The sequence below is a fragment of the Phragmites australis genome, chromosome 3, assembly GCF_958298935.1.
Source record: "Phragmites australis chromosome 3, lpPhrAust1.1, whole genome shotgun sequence".
Lineage (NCBI taxonomy): Eukaryota > Viridiplantae > Streptophyta > Magnoliopsida > Poales > Poaceae > Phragmites > Phragmites australis.
In genome coordinates this window covers 8,116,576-8,134,113 of record NC_084923.1, presented here as the reverse complement: position 1 = coordinate 8,134,113, position 17,538 = coordinate 8,116,576, and the positions used below count along the sequence as shown (strand labels likewise).

At 46.0% G+C, this 17,538-nt stretch overlaps 2 protein-coding genes across 6 annotated transcripts; both read right to left on the bottom strand.

The window, feature by feature from the left end:
- Positions 1–5,196: 5,196 nt before the first annotated feature.
- On the bottom strand, positions 5,197–8,494 carry LOC133911930 (probable inactive receptor kinase At1g48480). Its single transcript, XM_062354420.1, has 2 exons — positions 7,116–8,494; positions 5,197–6,124 (listed from the first exon to the last, which is right to left on the bottom strand). The coding sequence occupies exons 1-2, from the start codon at positions 8,491–8,493 to the stop codon at positions 5,496–5,498; spliced, it is 2,007 nt and encodes a 668-aa protein (XP_062210404.1). The 5' UTR covers position 8,494; the 3' UTR covers positions 5,197–5,495.
- Positions 8,495–8,850: 356 nt separating this feature from the next.
- Positions 8,851–17,538, bottom strand: LOC133911933 (uncharacterized). Of its 5 annotated transcripts, XR_009908735.1 has the most exons (7): positions 17,285–17,538; positions 17,133–17,182; positions 16,927–17,032; positions 16,789–16,847; positions 16,650–16,678; positions 15,222–15,317; positions 8,851–8,991 (listed from the first exon to the last, which is right to left on the bottom strand). XR_009908735.1 is itself a non-coding variant. In XM_062354426.1 (6 exons), the coding sequence occupies exons 1-5, from the start codon at positions 17,417–17,419 to the stop codon at positions 15,266–15,268; spliced, it is 402 nt and encodes a 133-aa protein (XP_062210410.1). In that variant the 5' UTR covers positions 17,420–17,537; the 3' UTR covers positions 8,851–8,991; positions 15,222–15,265. The 5 variants fall into 5 exon arrangements, 4 of the variants coding, with proteins under 4 accessions (XP_062210410.1, XP_062210409.1, XP_062210412.1 ...); XM_062354426.1 differs by lacking the exon at positions 16,650–16,678 and having other exon boundaries at positions 17,285–17,537; XM_062354425.1 differs by lacking the exons at positions 8,851–8,991; positions 16,650–16,678 and adding an exon at positions 10,364–10,446 and having other exon boundaries at positions 17,285–17,537.

Below are 17,538 nucleotides of genomic sequence, written 5' to 3'. Positions count from 1 at the left end.
CATATTTTTAAAGCTCCTTATTACCCTCTCTTGCTCCTCACATCTAGCAAATAGGAGAGCTTTCCTATCCAACTGTTGCTTCTCTTGCGTAGGTGAGGAGATGAGGGGGGGGGGGGAGCAGGTGAGGGCTGACAGGTGAATACTGACATGTTGTAAGAGCATTTACCTCATAAGCGCACGTATTGTAATAATTCATAAGAGCAGTTGTCACACAGTCACACGTATTATAAGAGCAGTTATCACATAAGCACATATGTTATAAGAGCAGTTACCACATAAACACATACGTTGTAAAAATTTGTAAGAATAATTACCACACAAGCACACGGGTTGTAAGAGAAGTTACCACATAAGCATATGAGTTGTAAGAGAAGTTATCATATAAGCACACGCGTTATAAGAATTTGTAAAAGCAGTTACAACACAAGCACACATGTTATAAGAACAGTTGAAAATATAGCCATAAAAAATAGCACCGTTTAAATATGAAACGGTTATTTGTTACTTACAAGATATTAATAAAATAGAGGTGATTGGATTATATGGAGGCAAATTTAGGGTACAGCTTGGAGCGCGTTGGAAAGTAGGGAAGAGAATCTGGATAAGGAATTTTCTATTTAGAGGAATAGGGAACCAGAAATAGGGAATGGGTTAGAGATGCTTTTACAAGCTCTAAGGTAATAGATATGACATAAGATTACAAGTTCGAACCCTGGATTAAAAGATAAACAACTCCAAATACACAGAGAGATTCACAACACCATAATATCATATTGGACAATAGGATTGGGCTAGAAGTTGTTGCACCACTTCACGAGATGTTCAAGAGCTGGTTCAATCTTGTCCTTGTCGCTCTCCTTGAGTAGGATTTTTCAACTCTGTAAATATGAAAGACCATTGAGAAGAGTATCAATTGGCTTGCTGGGGAAGATCTTTTCAATCGCCATCCTATTACGAGCACGCTAAATCACCCAGCAAAGCCCAACAAAGAAAAAAGAGACCCAGTTTTGTAGGTAGGTTTAGTTTCTAAGTCAACCATCTGAGAGAAAAATCATCAAGGGTCTGAGGTTGCTCAGCCCATCCAAAGCATTCTCTAACTACACTCCATGCGAAGTTAGAAAGTAAACATTGGAAGACAAATGTGATTAACATTTTCATTTTTCCCACAAAGACAACAAGAATCACTACCCTTCCACCCTCTCCTCTTTAAAGTGGTTGCAGTTTGCAACCTATCCTTAAAAATCTACCAGAGGAAGATCTTTATCTTTTGTGGAACTTTGCACTTTCATATGGTACCACCAATTTTGCTTCTTATTCCACCATCTAGCATGAAACAATATAGGGATTTAGTGGTGAAATTCCTGAACTTCTCTAGGGCCCAGTGAACTTCATCATCCAAGTCATCCAAATTGATGGAGTTTATTAGCATCTTCAAAACCTCATGGCTCCCTAATTCTGAGGGCATCAGAGCTCTTCTGAATTTGATTATGAAAGTGCCCCCCTCAAAGCAGTCAACCACCTTAGCAGATGCATCTAAGGTCATTTTGTAAAGCTCGGGGAATTGGATCTTGAGAGGGGTATCATGTATCCAGGTATCAGTCCAAAAACCAATCATTTTCCCATTGTGCACCTTGTAGACAGTCCCTACTAGAATAGATTTTAAACTTATGTAGACCCTGCCAAAACTGAGAGGATCCTTTCCTCTTAGAGCTGAAGAAGTCCCTATCTCTCATGTATTTGGTCCTTAGTAGCATGCACCAAAGTTCCTCCCCGTTTCTCAGGATTTTCTAAATTCATTTCACCATTAAACAAATCATAACCTGAATGTTGATAATGCCTAGACCTCCTTGGTCTTTCGGTTTGCAAACAACCTCCTATTTTATCATATGATACTTGAACTTATCTTGGGCCCCTCTCTAGAAAAATTTGGATCTAATAGAATTTATCCTCTCATGAGTCACAACATGAAGAAGATAGAAACCCATGATATATATGAGGAGACTGCTCAAGCAAGTGTTGGATAGCACAAGTCTCCCCCCTGAAGACATGCTTTTCCCCTTCCAAGGGTCAAGCCTCTTATATAGTTTCTGAACCAAAGGGTCAATGGCAGCTAAACCCAAAGACTGATCATCAATTGGGATACCAAGATAATTTATCGGCAGAACCCCTAGTTTGCAATTGAGCATATTGGCATATTTCTCTTTTTATTTCTTGGTCAATTCCAAAAACAAAGGCCTCGCTCTTGTGGAAGTTGATTTTAAGTCTCGACATCCATTTAAAGCAATGCAATATAATCTTCAAGTTTAGAATGCTAGCCTCCGAGCAATTAGACATAATCACTATGTCGTCAGCGTACGACACATGTGTGGTTCCCCCGGGGATAAGGTGTTCCATTAGCCTTGAGACATGGCCTTTATCCCTAGTCTTATTCATCAATGAACCCAAAACTTCAGCCATAAGATTGAATAAAATTGGAGATAAAAGATCTCCCTACATTAGACCTTGAAAGGTTATGAAATAAGAGCCCCGTTGGCTATTTACATTAATACAAACCTGCCCCTCTTAAATAGTTTGCATCACCCAATTAATCCACCTTTCAGGTAACCCTTTTCTAGCCATGGTTTCTCTGAGGAAATCCCATCTGATCTTATCATAGGCTTTTTTAAAATCAATTTTGAGAAGGAGACCCTGCTTTTTAGATTGCCTTAGCTCATGAATGGTTTCATATACAATCACCACTCCTTCTAAGATAGTCCTTCCTTTAATAAAAGTTGATTAGCATTCATCAATAATCTTGCCTACTACAGGGCTCACCCTATCTGTTATCATCTTTGTGAAAGCTTTATAATCCATATTTAGAAAACAAATGGATTTATAATATTTAATATTATTGGCCTCCTTGGTTTTTGGAATCAGAGTTATAACTCCATAGTTAAGTCTCTTGATATCTAAATTACCAACATTAAAATCTTGTAGCATAGCATATATATCACCCTTGATAACATGCTAGAAATTCTGAAAGAAGGATACATTAAACCCATTAGGTCCAAGTGTAGAATCAACTTCAATGTATTGGATTGCCCTATCCAAATCCTCTTCTCTAAAGGGTTGCTCCAAAGACTCCTTTTCCTAAGGAGAAACTTGTTCATTCTGGTCCCAAAAATGTTGTTTTAGATGCATGACTTTATCTAGTTGGGAGCCAAAGAGGCATTTATAAAACTCGATGATATGCTTCATGATGTCACCCTGTTCCTTAACCACCCCTGTTTTAGTCTCTAATTGTATGATGTGGTTCTTCTTTTTCCTTCCATTTGCACATAGGTGAAAAAACTTGGTATTAGAATCACCATGGAGAATCCAGTCTTGCCCACCTCTCCTCTGCCAATATATCGCTTCTATGAGATAGAGTTTTCCAAAATTCTATTCAAGTAGATATTTGTTTCTTCCATTCCTCCGAAGAAAGACCTTCCCTATCTGCCTTGGCATCTAAACCCTCTAAATCATGAACGAGGCTATTCTTACTTGCTTTGTTTGCTCCATGTATTTTCTTACTCCAGCCACACAAAAAATTCCTACTTTTAACCAAACATCCATACTAGCAATCCAAGGAATATATAGTCTTAAGCATTATTTGTTTAAAGGAAGCTCATTTTCCTTCAAACAATTCCTTCATCCTTGGCAGAAGCGACCATTGCTTCTCAAAGAAGAAGTATTTAGGTCCCCTAATTTTGGTTTCTTCTGAGTCCAAAAAGATAGGGCTATAGTCAGATCCGATTCTGGTAATGCTCCATGCACTACAAAGAGAGAATCTATCCTCCCATTCAGTGGTGACTAAAATTATATCCAAGTTAGCCATCACCAGGTTAACCTGCTTATTTGTCCAAGTAAATTGCCCCCAGACCTGTGAATCTCCCTTAGCTGTCAGTGACTAATGAAGGAATTAAACATTTCCATTAAATGATAATCCACATTACCATTGTTTTTATCTGCAGCATATCTTATTAGGTTAAAATCACCCCTATCACAATAAGCAGAGACTCGTTTTCACAATAGAAGCTCAATTCCTCAAAAAAAGTGACCAGACTAGCTATGGTCGATAGGTCTATAGATAGTAACCAAGTTCTATATGAAGTTACTGCTTTTGTTCTTCAGGACCATCTTAATGGAATAGAAGCCAATATGAGAATTTTCTATCTCAGTGGTGTCCTCTCTCACATCCATAAGGATTCCACCAGAATGACACCTTGCATGCAACCATTGCCAAAAAAAAAAGAGAGTTGTTTCTAGATATTTTAGCTAGCTCCTTGCTAGAGAAATCTGTCTTTATGGTCTCTTGTAACCCCACATCATCTAATCTCTCTTGAGAGATATATTCCCTGGCATGTTTTCTTCTGGCTGATTTACCCAGACTTCTTTACATTCCAGAAGAGTGTCCTCATTTTTTTTCCCTGCCTCTTATAGGCTTGAGAGCCTATTTGCCTAATTATGTGGCTTTAACCTTTGCTGGCTCATATCCTCTAGCAGTGTTGTCAATCATCTCCATAAGCTCTTCTGGGTTATCTCCCTCACCATGCGTGGGGTTTTTTCAGCTAGCTTGGTTAAGTATTCCTTGTAGTTAACTTCAGCTATGGCTGCTTTTGCAAGTTCTTCTGATTTGCTAAATGTTGACTGTGGTACAACAGTGAACAAAATCACAAGTACCCACCTAATCACTATATCACATTAATGACAACATTTTAATCTTTCTATATTTTGAATGTTCTCCATGCCATTGTAGGTAGCAGCAATACACTGAATAAGCCACCAACAAAACATATGCGATACGCTGCTGTGGCACTGCTGACTGGACAATTGTGTCATTTTCTCGTGTACCTGCATATGAACACAACAGTACACGGGTTTCTCTCTGTCATTTTACTTCGATGATACTCCTAGATAAAGAGCACACTCCTTTTTTCCGACCTACTAAACCCAACTGGATTTTCACAGGTTACGAACACGACGCCATTAGCAGAGCTATCAGCAGCAGGCAGCAATCTTCTCAATCAGAAAAGAAAGGTAATCACGCTAGAGAATGGCCAGCCCAACAACCATTACCTGCCCCTAACAACAATGATAAGAGATCGATGCGAAGCAAGGCTTGGCAACGATGGACTAGCTACCGGAAATCATTTCGTATTTTTAAATAGCAAACAATACAGCTGGTAGTGGTGTTCTTCTTAAATACAGGCATCATCAAATGTTGCTTTCCAAGAATCAAAGAGTACAGTGACATGTGCTATAGAATAGAATCAAAGCCCGTGAGAGAAAGGCCAAAAAAGGAGAGGAGGAAAGAAAGAGAAAGAAAAAGAAAAAGAAAAAAAGAACATGCACAAGTTGCTGATGAATCAAAAGTAGCCAGGGTAGCAATATCCATGCAAAGAACTAAGCAATTTCCAACTTTCCATTCACTGAGACTGAGATGTATGATCAGACGCAACCGCAATGCCGGTCGGTTATAGAGATGGCTCGTCGCCTTCACCGTCGCCGGTGCTGTCGGCAGCCTGCCGGTCGCCGCCGAGGCTGGAGCGCCGGATCTCGTCGATCCGCGCCGCCACCTCGGACATGGCAGGCCTCCTGTCGGGGTGCTGGGCGGAGCAGTCGATGGCAAGCTGGAGGAGCTGCACCATCTCCTCCTCGACGTTCTGGTACCTGAGGAGCTCCTGGTCGAACACCTCGGCCGTCCACTCCTCCCGCACGACGGATTGCACCCACCGCGGCAGGTCGAGGCCCTCCTCGTTGACGACGGCGTGCGTGGGCGCCTTGCCGGTGAGCAGCTCGAGCAGGAGCACGCCGAAGCTGTACACGTCGGCCTTCTGGGACACGCGCCGGATGTCGGTGACCTCCGGGGCGCGGTAGCCGGACACCCTGGTCAGCGAGAAGGACGGGCCGACGAGCGTGGGCAGGCCGTGGTCCGACACCCGGGCCTCGTAGTTCTTGGTGAGCAGCACGTTGGAGGACTTGATGTTGCCGTGCGACGCCGTGGGGCCCGTGGAGTGGATGTACGCCACGCCGCGCGCCGCCGCGAGCGCGATCGCCGACCGCGTCTCCCAGTCCAGCGGCGTCCGGCCGGAGGCTCGGTTCCCTGCGTTCCAAAACCACGAGATCCACACCACATCACTACAGTCACAACGACAGGAATCTCAGTTGTTCAATTCACAGTCGATGCCAATTACTGCAGCGATAGCTTCGGTTTCACGTCTCATGCCTACAGAGCTGGCCATCTAGCCGGCGGTCCGGACTTCTTGAATGATTATTTAAATCTATACGCGAGGCTAATTATTGGCGCGCGAAGAGGAATCCCGAGGAGCAGAGCAGTGGCGCCAACTTATTGTCACATGGACCATCAAACTACCCTACCCGGCCGGCAACCGAGGACACCGGCTCACATGCGCTACTTGCCCAGAAACTTACCATGAATCTACTACCGATTCAGAATTCTGCGTATATTACCCCGACTTTAAAATTTTCAAATGAACAAGCAAGGGAGGCATGGACCACCTCGCACCCTCTCAGGCTCGGCAATGCTAATGCCGGAGTCGTGCCAAGGCCAGTTCATGGCTGTCACGTCTGGCCTTAAACTAGATCCCACGCACCTCTCCGGCAGTTTTGAACCAGCTCAGTTTATTGCTAGCTACCAATTCGCGCAGCAAGTACAAGCTTGGCAAAAGCAGCACATCCGGGGCTCGGTCGTCACAGAGGAACTGGAGCAGGGATGGATGTGGCAGAGAGTAGGTTTGAGCAGAATTGATTGAGAGCTGCCACAAATGCGCGGACCAGGCACTGCGGGCGAATTTCGACGGACGGGTCGGGCGAAAGGGACGCAGCACCTACGCAGTTCTGAGCCGGCCGCGCGCGGTGCGGCCACTGCCGGTTTGGCTTTCGCGACTCGCGCTCGCGCCGTGCAGGCGTGCGGCACGAGCTCGTGGAGGCCTTTTCCATTTTTTATCGGTCACGGAATATTGCCAGGCTGTGTCCGGCGAAATGATCGACCCAACCCACCGACAGTACGGGGGGTAAGTAACGAACTCGTCAGGGAACGGTAAAAAGATGGGAGGGTTTTTTTTTTTTTTTACCGTGCAGCAGGGCGGAGAGGCTGCCCATGGACATGTAGTCGTAGACGAGGAGCTTCTCGTCCTTGCTGAAGTAGTAGGCGCGGAGGGGCACCACCAGCTCGTGCTGCACGGCGCCGACGGCCGCGATGCGCTCCCGGAACTCCGGCTCCGGGAGGTCCACGTCCTTGAGACGCTTCACCGCCACGGCGGCGCCGCTCTCCATCACGGCCTTGTACGCCGTCCCGAACGCGCCCTTGCCCAGGACCTCCGCCGACGCGCGGAGCAGGTCCTCCAGGTCGAACGGAGGGGCCGCCGCCATGGGACCGAAGAAGATGAGCTTCTTGGACCCGGTCGACCCGCCGGTCTTTGCCGCCGCCGCCGCGGCGGCTGGCACTGCCGCCGCCGCAGCGACGCCGTTGCCGCCTGTGCCGGCTGCTGAGCCGTTCTGTCCCTTCGGTTCCACCTCCAAGGGCACCATGCCGAGGTCCCGCCCCTTTTCCACCGCCGCCGCTGACCGGGGCGCGCGGGACCTCTTCCGGCAGAGGAAAAAAATCAGCGCCAGCAGGAGCAGCACGCCGAAGACGCAGCCGATGGCAATGCCGGCGATGGCACCGCCGGAGAGCTTCTTCTTCTTGCCGCTACCGATGTCAGCGGAGCCGCCGGCAATCGGCTGGGACTCCGGCGATCCAGCCGGCGTGAGCGCGCTCTCGCCGGGGCAAAGGCCGAGTGGACCCCCACAGAGGCCGGTGTTGCCCAAGAACGAGTCTTTCGGCATCTTCCGGAGGTTGGCGGGGATGGACCCGTTGAGCTTGTTGTACGACACGTTGAACTGCTCCAATGCGGGCAGGTCCAGCTTGGGGATCTCGCCGGAGAAGCCGTTGTCCTCGAGATGCAGCGTCCCGAGTCGGATCAGCTTGTTGAAGTCCGGCGAGATCTCGCCGGAGAACTTGTTCCCCGCGAGGTCCAGCCTCACGAGGTTCTTGAGCCCGAACAGCGACGCCGGGACCTCGCCGGAGAAGTTGTTGTGCTGGAAGTAGATCGCCCGGAGCTCGGCCAGGCGGGAGAGGTCGTCAGGGATGGAGCCCGTGAGCGCGTTGTACCGGAGGGAGAGCGTGCGGAGCGCCGAGAGGCTTCCGAGCACGCCCGAGGGGAGGCTGCCCATGAGCCCGGCGCCGGGGAGGCGGAGCTCGACGACGCGGCCGTTCCCGCAGGTCACGCCCTGCCACTGGCACGTGGGTGTGGTGCTGTTCCACGACGGCAGCGCGGAGCGCCCCACCGCCGAGCGCAGCCCCTGCAGCGCCTGCGCGTCAGTGTTGAGGTCATCTGAAAGATAGCCCGGCAGGGCGGCGAAAAGCACCAGGACGGCCAAGCCCACGGCCGGCGCCGGCATTGCGGCCATCGCCGGCGGCGAGTGGGAGTGTGGGCGGTAGGTGAGAGCCTTCTACTCTCTCAGCTCAGAGCACTATCATGGAGGGGGCAGTCTGTGGGGAGAGTACTAGCACTAGTAGAAATAGAGTGAGTAGGGAATCTTGAATTATAATGGAAGGCTTGGTTAGCTTAAGGAGCTGGATGAGCTGATTAGGGTTGGGATTGGAGGGCTGATTAGCATAATGGCTGGCCTGATTGCTTTAATGATAACCACTGTAGTGTGTAGGTGGCACTTACTGGAGCCTGGTTGGAGAATTTCTCCTTTCCGCTCTTTCCATCCAAAGCTCTGAGAGGAAAAGGGCAGCTTGGCAGGTTTTCCGTCTTGTAAAGCTCAATAAGGCTGGATGTGGGACCAGCTGGACAAAGGAAATTGTAAATTTTTTCATGATTTCAGTTCGGAAAATCATGCGCTAGTAGATAAGCTGAGCTGCCACCAGGACTTTCAGAGGTCTTCACGCCCCTGTCGGTCCTGTAATTTTGTCAGTTTATACTGTGTTACTCAGAGCGAATTACAGTATTGGGCAGTAAGAAATTGTCTATGCAGTAAAGTTTAGGGGATATGGCATGATGCTCAGCGTAGCAAGTTATCCATTTCATGAGTATATTTATTGACAAGCTCCTCCATCGTACTACACGAGTACGAGTTTTCTAGCGTACACAAGTTGAATCGTTAGCATGATGCTTCCACTCCCAATTGCCATAAACACAATAGTGTAGTTCAACGGCCTCTACAGTGCACCGGCGGGTTCTCAATATGTTTTAATTTGAAATGAATGAGCTTCCAGAAGAACGTTTTCTCAATTCTGTGTTGTAGAAACAGCTGAGTCGCGTCACACGCTCGTGAAAAAAGCCAGCGCATTGTTCGGTTTGGTTTATAATCTCGCGACATCGCAATCATCTCAGCATTGCACTTCATTTCAACTTGGTTCTGTAGACTGTAATATGTAATTGCTTTATGTAACCCAGTTGCCAGAGCTCAGCTGGCAATGGGTCCGTGTGCAGCTTCGGCTGCTAATGGACAGACATTTGTACTATGCTTTCCTTCTAGTAGAATGAATGGGCAGTGCTCCTGCCGTTTTCCTAAAAAAAGGTTCTGTAGACTGTAGTACGTTCAGATGGTGATGAGAAATATCGACTACCAAGGCATTGCCATGACTGAAAACACTGAAAAAAATATTAGGCAGGAAGCGATTCAGCTCCGGCCCATGAGTGGATAAGCAGCAGGCTAGGAAGTAAGAAGTTGGCGAGGTAAGAACGGCATGAGAAAAACATCCACAATTGCCTGTTGAAGTATTTTGGGCTCAATTTTCCTTTGTGCCTCGTGATTAGCATCGCAACTGACAAAAACAAACGGGCCAGTTGTACTGATAGAACAAAAATAGGCCGCTTCTTCTTTTTGGAGTTGCTTGCAAAACAGTCGAGTTTTTTAATATTTTTTAAATAAAAATTGTAAATATATGCGACTATTTTAAAATTTTGCAAAACTAGTCTTCTATCGCGGGCTTATGCAATGTTTCGAAACAGCCGTATATATTTGCAAATTTTTAATATAAAATAAAATAAATCCAAAAACAATTCTCGCTGACAACAAAACAGTCCAAAGACTTTAGCACCACACACATATAAGCCCATTGAATGATTGTAGCCCGTCAAGACTTACCTTTTGGCCCGTTAAGCAGCAGAAGACAGCTCATAGCACCTGGAAATGGAGGCCTCAGGGCCTCTCGCCGCATGGGAAACCATGAGCCAGGTATCATGAATGCTTTTGAGGCGCTTAACGCTCCGGCTACGACAAATGCAGCTTCTTCTCCACACAGGTGCTGGCTTCTCCTACTCCTAACCCCCTCGCACCCCCTCTTCCTCCTAAGGATTCCATCTCCATGGATCTGTAGTGTTTCTCATGAATTCCTCCTAGGGATTCCACCTATAGTGCGAAATCGAGTCATTGGTTAGGTTTGTCCACACCGTCCAACTCAGTATGCGTGCCTTTACGCCCTCGGTGCCTTTGCAATGCTAGATATTGAAGCCGCTGGCTAGGAGAGGTAAGAAGCACAAACAACTTGCTGCCTTCTTACCATGAAGGAATCTAAAATTTGTTTACTTTGTAATTTTTTGGGCTTATATTGTTGCATTGTTTCTGTTTGATCTGTCAGTGATGGGTCAAATTGGTGGAGTGGTCCACTTTGAATGCCCCTCGGTATGCATTACTTGAATCGAAGCATTTTTATTTGTTAACAGTGTTCATGCTTTTAAATGCAGGCCAGGTTGATATAAATAGTTTCACAAGATCACAAAACAATCTCGTATTATTTCTACTTTTGTCACGAGAAGAGTTCTGTCGATATGGGATTTGTCCATGCTCTATAATATTTCCGCTTCTATTAATACGATCGAATATTTCACTGGTCGATGCTAGATGCAACATCCTTTTGGTAGCTCTGTATTCACATCTTCCCAGGAGGGATATATATACCTTGAAATCTCCATGCACAATATCTTGCCTTCTATTTTTAACATCAACTTGGGGGCCTTGTTTAGTTTAGTATACATCAGTTAAGTTTAGTTATTTCTCAATTGTTTGTACGTCATTTAGTCATATCTAAATTTTTTTGTGGTGTCTAAAAAAAAACTTAGTGTCCGTATGTTCATATTCAAAGTGTAACCAGACCAGATCGATATTTTTAGCTTGTCTCTGACCGTACGTAACTGATTCAATTGTCTACCTACTCAATTACAAACATAATCTCTGATCATTACACTAGTTAGGCTAGTTAGAGATAGATTTACCAGATCTTAATGCTAATTATATGAACTATGCATAACTAAATAATTTATCTCAATGACCAGTGTTAGCCTAGAGAAATCAGATACTTTTGTTTGCTTTTTGTTATGATCTCTGCACCTATGCATTGTGGAAGCTTGGCTATAGCAGTAGTTGTGAGGATTTTGCCATGCTATTATTTGGTGATTCACATTTGTTAGTATTCATCTTTGAATTTGGTATAAATAAAAAAGTTACTTTTACATCTAATCGTTTGCAGCTTTAGGAATTGATGATGATATATATGTCCGGAGTAGTTTCCATGTCATGTATACTTAAAATGATTCAATTAGTATATTCAATTTACAACAAGTCTTGAATGATAATGTTAGTTACAATAAGGTGTTGCTTAATGTTAGTCTCCATCTCTGAATTTGATAGAAATAAAATAAAGATTTACAGTGAGTTATTAGTGATTTACAGTGGTGAAAACTTTCTGATATGATGTTTCGTGTGGACCATAAAATGTTAGTTTAAATTTCTTTATTTAATCGCTTTTTGCACTTATATATTTGGTCCTCTGTGATTATCAAAATTAATCTCTGGAATATGTAGAAAGTGAAATTATTTGTCATTTAGCATGTAGATTGACAAGATTTGGTCATGCGATCTATTTACATTTGTCTTGAGTTGGTTTCCAGTAGGATTTTGTTGATACATAAGATGCCAACTTGATAAATGTAAATGCTATGTCAAAGTTAGCTGTTATCATGTCAAACAGATGAGTATGCAAAAGCTGATATGATAAAAGGTCCAAATGCAAATGGTTTCAGATCTGCAATTATAAATCCCATGTAATATTGTAGTACTGAGTTTATTGGACTTTAGTATACTAATTTGCTATTAGAGACTTTGTTCTTGCCTCTTGGTAAATTCTTGATCGCTATTTCCTGGTGAGTAACTGTTGTTCAAATTAGAATATCATGGCTTGTGTCATTTTCATCATTATCATCGTTACTCTTAAGATTGTTTGTCTTTAAACAGCTGCAAGATCTGGGTGTCGTTGAACGGCTGTAGGATCTAGGTGTGGATCATGTGGCAAGGCATGTTGCTATTGGTTGATGAAATGCACAACCAATGGTGTGATGAGCAAGCAGTTAGGAATGAGATCCACTTTCTACGCATGATCATATTGTGATGAGAAACAGAACTATGCAACTATTGGTTAAAGAACAATACAGGTTGCAGTGACAGAGATGCTAATATCATGCTGAGATTGAATGGAAAATCTGGTTGGCAGTTTAAAGAAAAGCAGACGACATGTTTAAGAGTTTTTCTTTTTCAATGTTTTGGACTATTTTCTAGTGATCATCAAGACGTGTAATGGTATTATCGGTGAATCAGGAACCAGAGTCCCCGAGTCCCGAGGCCAGATCAACAATTTACCACGTGGTGCCCTCCCGTGGGGATCATCTCCGCGAGATACGAGAAGACTAAGTCCCGGGAGAGGGTGCTCGGAGCCATAAACAGTGGTCCCCGAGTACCCGATGATCCGAGAAGATCAAATGCCGAGAAGAGAGTGCTCGGGGCCATGAACAGTGGCCCCCGAGCACTCAAGTCCCCCAGCGACCAGAAAAGCCGAGTACCGGGAAGGGTGCGCTCGGGGCTGTGAACAGCGGCCCCCGAGCACCCGAGTACCCCGAAGACCCAAGGGAGTTAGTTCCGGGAGAGAGTGCTCGGGGCCGTGAACAGCGGCCCTCGAGCACTCGGTTCCCCGAGGATCTGAACAGTCAATTCCGGGAGAGAGTGCTCGAGGCCGTGAACAGTGGCCCCCGAGCACTCGGTTCCGCGACGACCTAAGAAGTCCTTCGCCGGTGGCTACCACAAAGGTCCAGCGGTGAGGTGTCAACCAGTGAGAGGCCCGATGCCGCATTTAAGAGGGTGTGTGGCATGTCACTTCCAACTGCTCCTTTCGCGCTCGGTGTCAGTCCCTGCCACATTCTGGCAGGAGGGCGTGGGCACATTTAATGTACAGGTCCCATCCCGCGTCATCCGGCGCGCCTCAGGATAACATCGCGAGGCCCAAGACGCCCCGCCTGCCGCCCTGCTGTGTCAGGCGTACAAGACCGGGTGGGCACGCCGGGCCGCTCAGTGGCTGCCCGGCGGGCCCTCTTCGCGGCGCCCGTTGCAGAACGACATCATGACGATCGAGACCAGGCGGGGGCGCGTTTTCAACCCCCCCGTCACTTCGCGCAGCAGCCCATGATGGTTGCTTTTCCATTTATGGCGCCTTGGAACTCGTGCCCTCCCTTTCTGGGCACGCTACCGCCGGCGAGTATTTAAGGAGAGCCGGTCTACACAGAGAAGGGGGATTCGAACACTCAGAGCCAAAGAACAAGACAGAGGTTCAGTACAAACACAGAAGCTGAGACCACCGAAGAACAAGGAGCCCGAAGCTCTAGGATAGATAAACATTCTTGTAACCAGCAGCATCCCTGAGAAACATTCTCAGTGAATTTATAGCATCCACACAGGAGTAGGATATTACGCTCAGTGCGGTCCGAACCTGTCTAAAAACCTCCAGTGCATTTACTGCATTCTGCATCCGATCATTCCATTCCACCTGCCATCGCATTTACGCCCATTTATTTCTCCCGCAAAACAGATTCAGAATCATCCCCCGGTCGAATCTCAAAGGGGGTCCCTCCGGATCCCTGCTTTAGGAGTTTACCCTCCGACAGGTATGCACATATAACTTCCGGTATCGATGTGTGCTCTATTTGCAATGTTATCGAGTCAATACATACATGTACAGATCTATATCTTTGTTGGATGAAGACAATCCATAGCATTTCAAGTTGATCCAAACACAATCCAAACGACGCGTAGGAACCAAGGGATTAAACCACCTATGTAGGAGGGATTGGTTGGTGGGAGGAGGATCAACCTAATCCCCACTTGATTTGTTTCTCCTATGGGTTATTTTCCCCACTAACCAAACGAAGCCTCAAGAGGACGAATTGCATATCCATTCTGATCTCAACCTCAAGCACAGGAGTTCTCTTGAACGGGTCGTAAGGGAGTTACATTTGCTATGCTCGTGGTCTACGTCAGGGGACCCTCTCACCAATGCTCTTTCTCACAGTGATGGACGGCCTCAACTCTATGATTATGAAAGCGGAGGAACAAGCCCTATTTGAGCTCCTGGTACTCGAGCCACTCATCGTGCTGCCTTTTATACAGATGATGTCGTCGTCTTCTTATCTCCGGTCGGCTACCAATGGGGGAATTGTTTCTTCCGATTCCAATCTAAAATATTGGATTTGCACCGAAGGAAACCATAAATTCCATATACCATAGAAATTTAGGATGTAGCTTCTCTATCCTACTCATTGGATTTGTTGAACTCATGATCTGAACGAGTCGCACATACACCCTAGCACATGTTCCTCAACCACGAGGACATCCCTTAAACGTGTGACTGGTTGCCAGCATCAACCGATTCTAATCTAGCAAATGTGTATAAAGCCACCGAGAGAAAGGTGATTAATTGCCCGTATGAGCCCGAGTAGCCTGTCCTAGTGCATGCACAATATCGACCTGGCCTGTCCCGATGCCTTTGCTCGGGAGATGGCGCTGGCAGCTGTTGGCGCGGCCACGGGCTCGACCATTGATGACAATGACGAGTAAAAGTGTAACACGGTCGTCTTTCGCTTGCTCCTTGCCTCGATGAACTAATCAATTAATCTGCAATCGACATCGGGTGGGCAGTGGACTCAAACACCCTCCCACGATACCGGAGAGCATTGTGAGTCCATAGTTGGACTCAATTTCAGAGCAAATTAGTATATTTGCGTGTATGCTCTTGTTCCTGCTAACAAATATGAATGTATGTTCAAGAGTGCAACGGGAGGACACGATAAGTAAAGGTGGCTTACAATTTACAGCAGAATCACATAAATTTTTCGTCTTGCTTCCTTGGTCAATAACTGAAGGACCCCTTCACGCCTTCCAAGCTTTCTCCAAGGGACGACCTGAAAAGAATAAAAAAAGTAAAAAATATGCGGGGGTGAGATAGCAAGAGCAGCTAACCAACTTCAAGGGCAGAGAGTCTGATGTTAATCAGAAAAAAAGCATTCATACAATGATAGCAGGGATACAGTTTAGAAGTCTTACAGTCCAAAATTAGAGTTTTTGAAGGGATACACGAATCTAGAGACTAGATTAAGCCGCCTGAGCAGGACACAATGAATAATAACAATCAAGCATGTGAACTCTAATGCAAATGTCTTGCGAAAAAGATCATCTTAGAGAACTAACTATTCGGAAGAGGCAAAGACCCCCATGGCTCGATTTTTTATTTTTGCAGTAAAGTGGTTTCTGTTCACTTTTCCTGGAGTTGGGGGTAAATTCAGTAAGTCAGAAAGAATTTAAGAAACATGGGACCATGGCGATCAAAGTAACCTTCTGGGAGGTATAGCTAATTACTAGGTGTAAGTCCCATTGATGTATTCTATTTCTTGAGAGGTAAAACTACAACGATTCAGAAAGAACTTTGAAAGCCATTAGATCATGGGATCAAAATGCTCTTGTCAGCTATTCACTATGATATTCCAGAAAAATACAACAAAAAGTTCTACTTGTTAAAGGTCAATAATTCAATCACTTTCCTAGTCAAGTGGTTTTAGTTCTTTCCAGAGAGCAAATCAACCATGAGATGTGTAACCCTCATTTTTCAATGGTTGAGGGTGCAATTTCTAAATGACTATGCTAAAGGAAACTAGAATCCCAATTGAAGCAGAAAGTTATTGTTGATGACAAGTCAGACTACCAAGTACCAATGCTAGGATGAACCGAATTAAACACAGCTGCGCCTTAATATCTATACTGCAGAATCCTAGTGATAGCTAAGTGGGAAACACACAGACTGAACTGAACTATTGTTCTACTGCAATCTTCAGTTAGTGGAGGTCGTGGAATGTAGATGATGAGCAGTTAGACAGGCTAGCATAACAGCAGCTAGGGTAACCTGTTTGCACGCTAAGCTGCTATGCTCACCTATTTGCACAGCTATTTACCCCTTTCTCCGATATAGCTAACAGACATAATGCAGTGAACAAAATTGAGTAGTCTACCTTACCAAACTCTCTAATTTGCTAAACATATTCCTAAGTCTGTTCTTGGAAACGACCAACTTGTCAGCACGTGAATAAGACCATTAGTGTGCTCACAGTCATCGCAAGATTTACAAGCAAACAGATTTTTATAACTTACAGGAAGTTGCTACCGAGTGAAAACAGCTAAAAAGTATACTTGTATAAAGAGTGATCCCTAGCTAGAAGTCTGAGTCCTGTACTCCTGTCTACCTTCTTTTGGTTCTTTTGCTTCATCTACACTAGCAGAGAGCAAAATTTTGTCATCCTTCCACATAAGACATAACGCAGACCCAATTCAACATCCAAAACCTCGAAAATAACATATTCCAGATGTCTCAGTAATTCTTACTTGTGCATGCAGTACTTGTACTCTTGACCACGGACATAGTCCAACTCCCCTTCCTCAAGCTGCACAGCCCACCCGAACAAAACATCAGAAATCAAATCAGCCATCACAAGAAGGGCCCTGAAACATGCCGCCACTCACCGGGTCGCCGCCGTATATGAGGTCGTAGCACTCCGGCGACAGGCAGCGCAGCACGCAGTTCTCCTTTTCCGTTGGCGACGACCTGCACACCCATCCCCACAGCCCGCTGCGCGCAGCAGATAGAAACAACCGTCAGAACTCGGAAACATCGCATCCGATGCGTTCCACCGAAAAGAAAACAGGACAGAGCACATCCTAACACGTACTTCTCGACGTCAGTGTAGCAGGCCTCCTTCTTCTGCCGGATCTCGTTGTCCTACACCAGAGAGTTCCCGCGAGCGCGATGAGATGGATAGAGGGAAGGAAGAAGCGCGTGGGGAAGAGAGAGAACAGAGAAGGGTCAGGTGGAGAGACGTACGGAGATGGGGCGGCGAGAGGACTTGGCGGCGGCGGAGGGGAGGAGGAGAGCGAGGGTAAGGAGTAGGAGGTAGCAGGCGGTGGGGAATCGCCCTGGACTCCGGCTGGACGGACGCGGTGGCGGTCGGGGAGACATGGCGCGTGGTGGATCCGGTAGGTGGCGGGCTACGGCCGGTGGAGCTGACGTTGTGAATTGGAGAGTGATGTCGGAGAATAATCCTAACAGACCTAGAAGGAAATTGTACAAGGGCGGAT

Bases quoted from the DNA above. Each gene is read 5' to 3' on its own strand.
- LOC133911930 (XM_062354420.1), bottom strand. From the start codon at position 8,493: ATGGCCGCAATGCCGGCGCCGGCCGTGGGCTTGGCCGTCCTGGTGCTT. The intron at 6,125-7,115 runs GTAAAAAAAAAA...TTTGGAACGCAG, and splicing joins CCTCTCCGCCCTGCTGCACG to GGAACCGAGCCTCCGGCCGG.
- LOC133911933 (XM_062354426.1), bottom strand. From the start codon at position 17,419: ATGTCTCCCCGACCGCCACCGCGTCCGTCCAGCCGGAGTCCAGGGCGA. The intron at 17,033-17,132 runs GTACGTGTTAGG...TGCTGCGCGCAG, and splicing joins TGCTACACTGACGTCGAGAA to CGGGCTGTGGGGATGGGTGT. The intron at 16,848-16,926 runs GTGAGTGGCGGC...TGGGCTGTGCAG, and splicing joins TCATATACGGCGGCGACCCG to CTTGAGGAAGGGGAGTTGGA.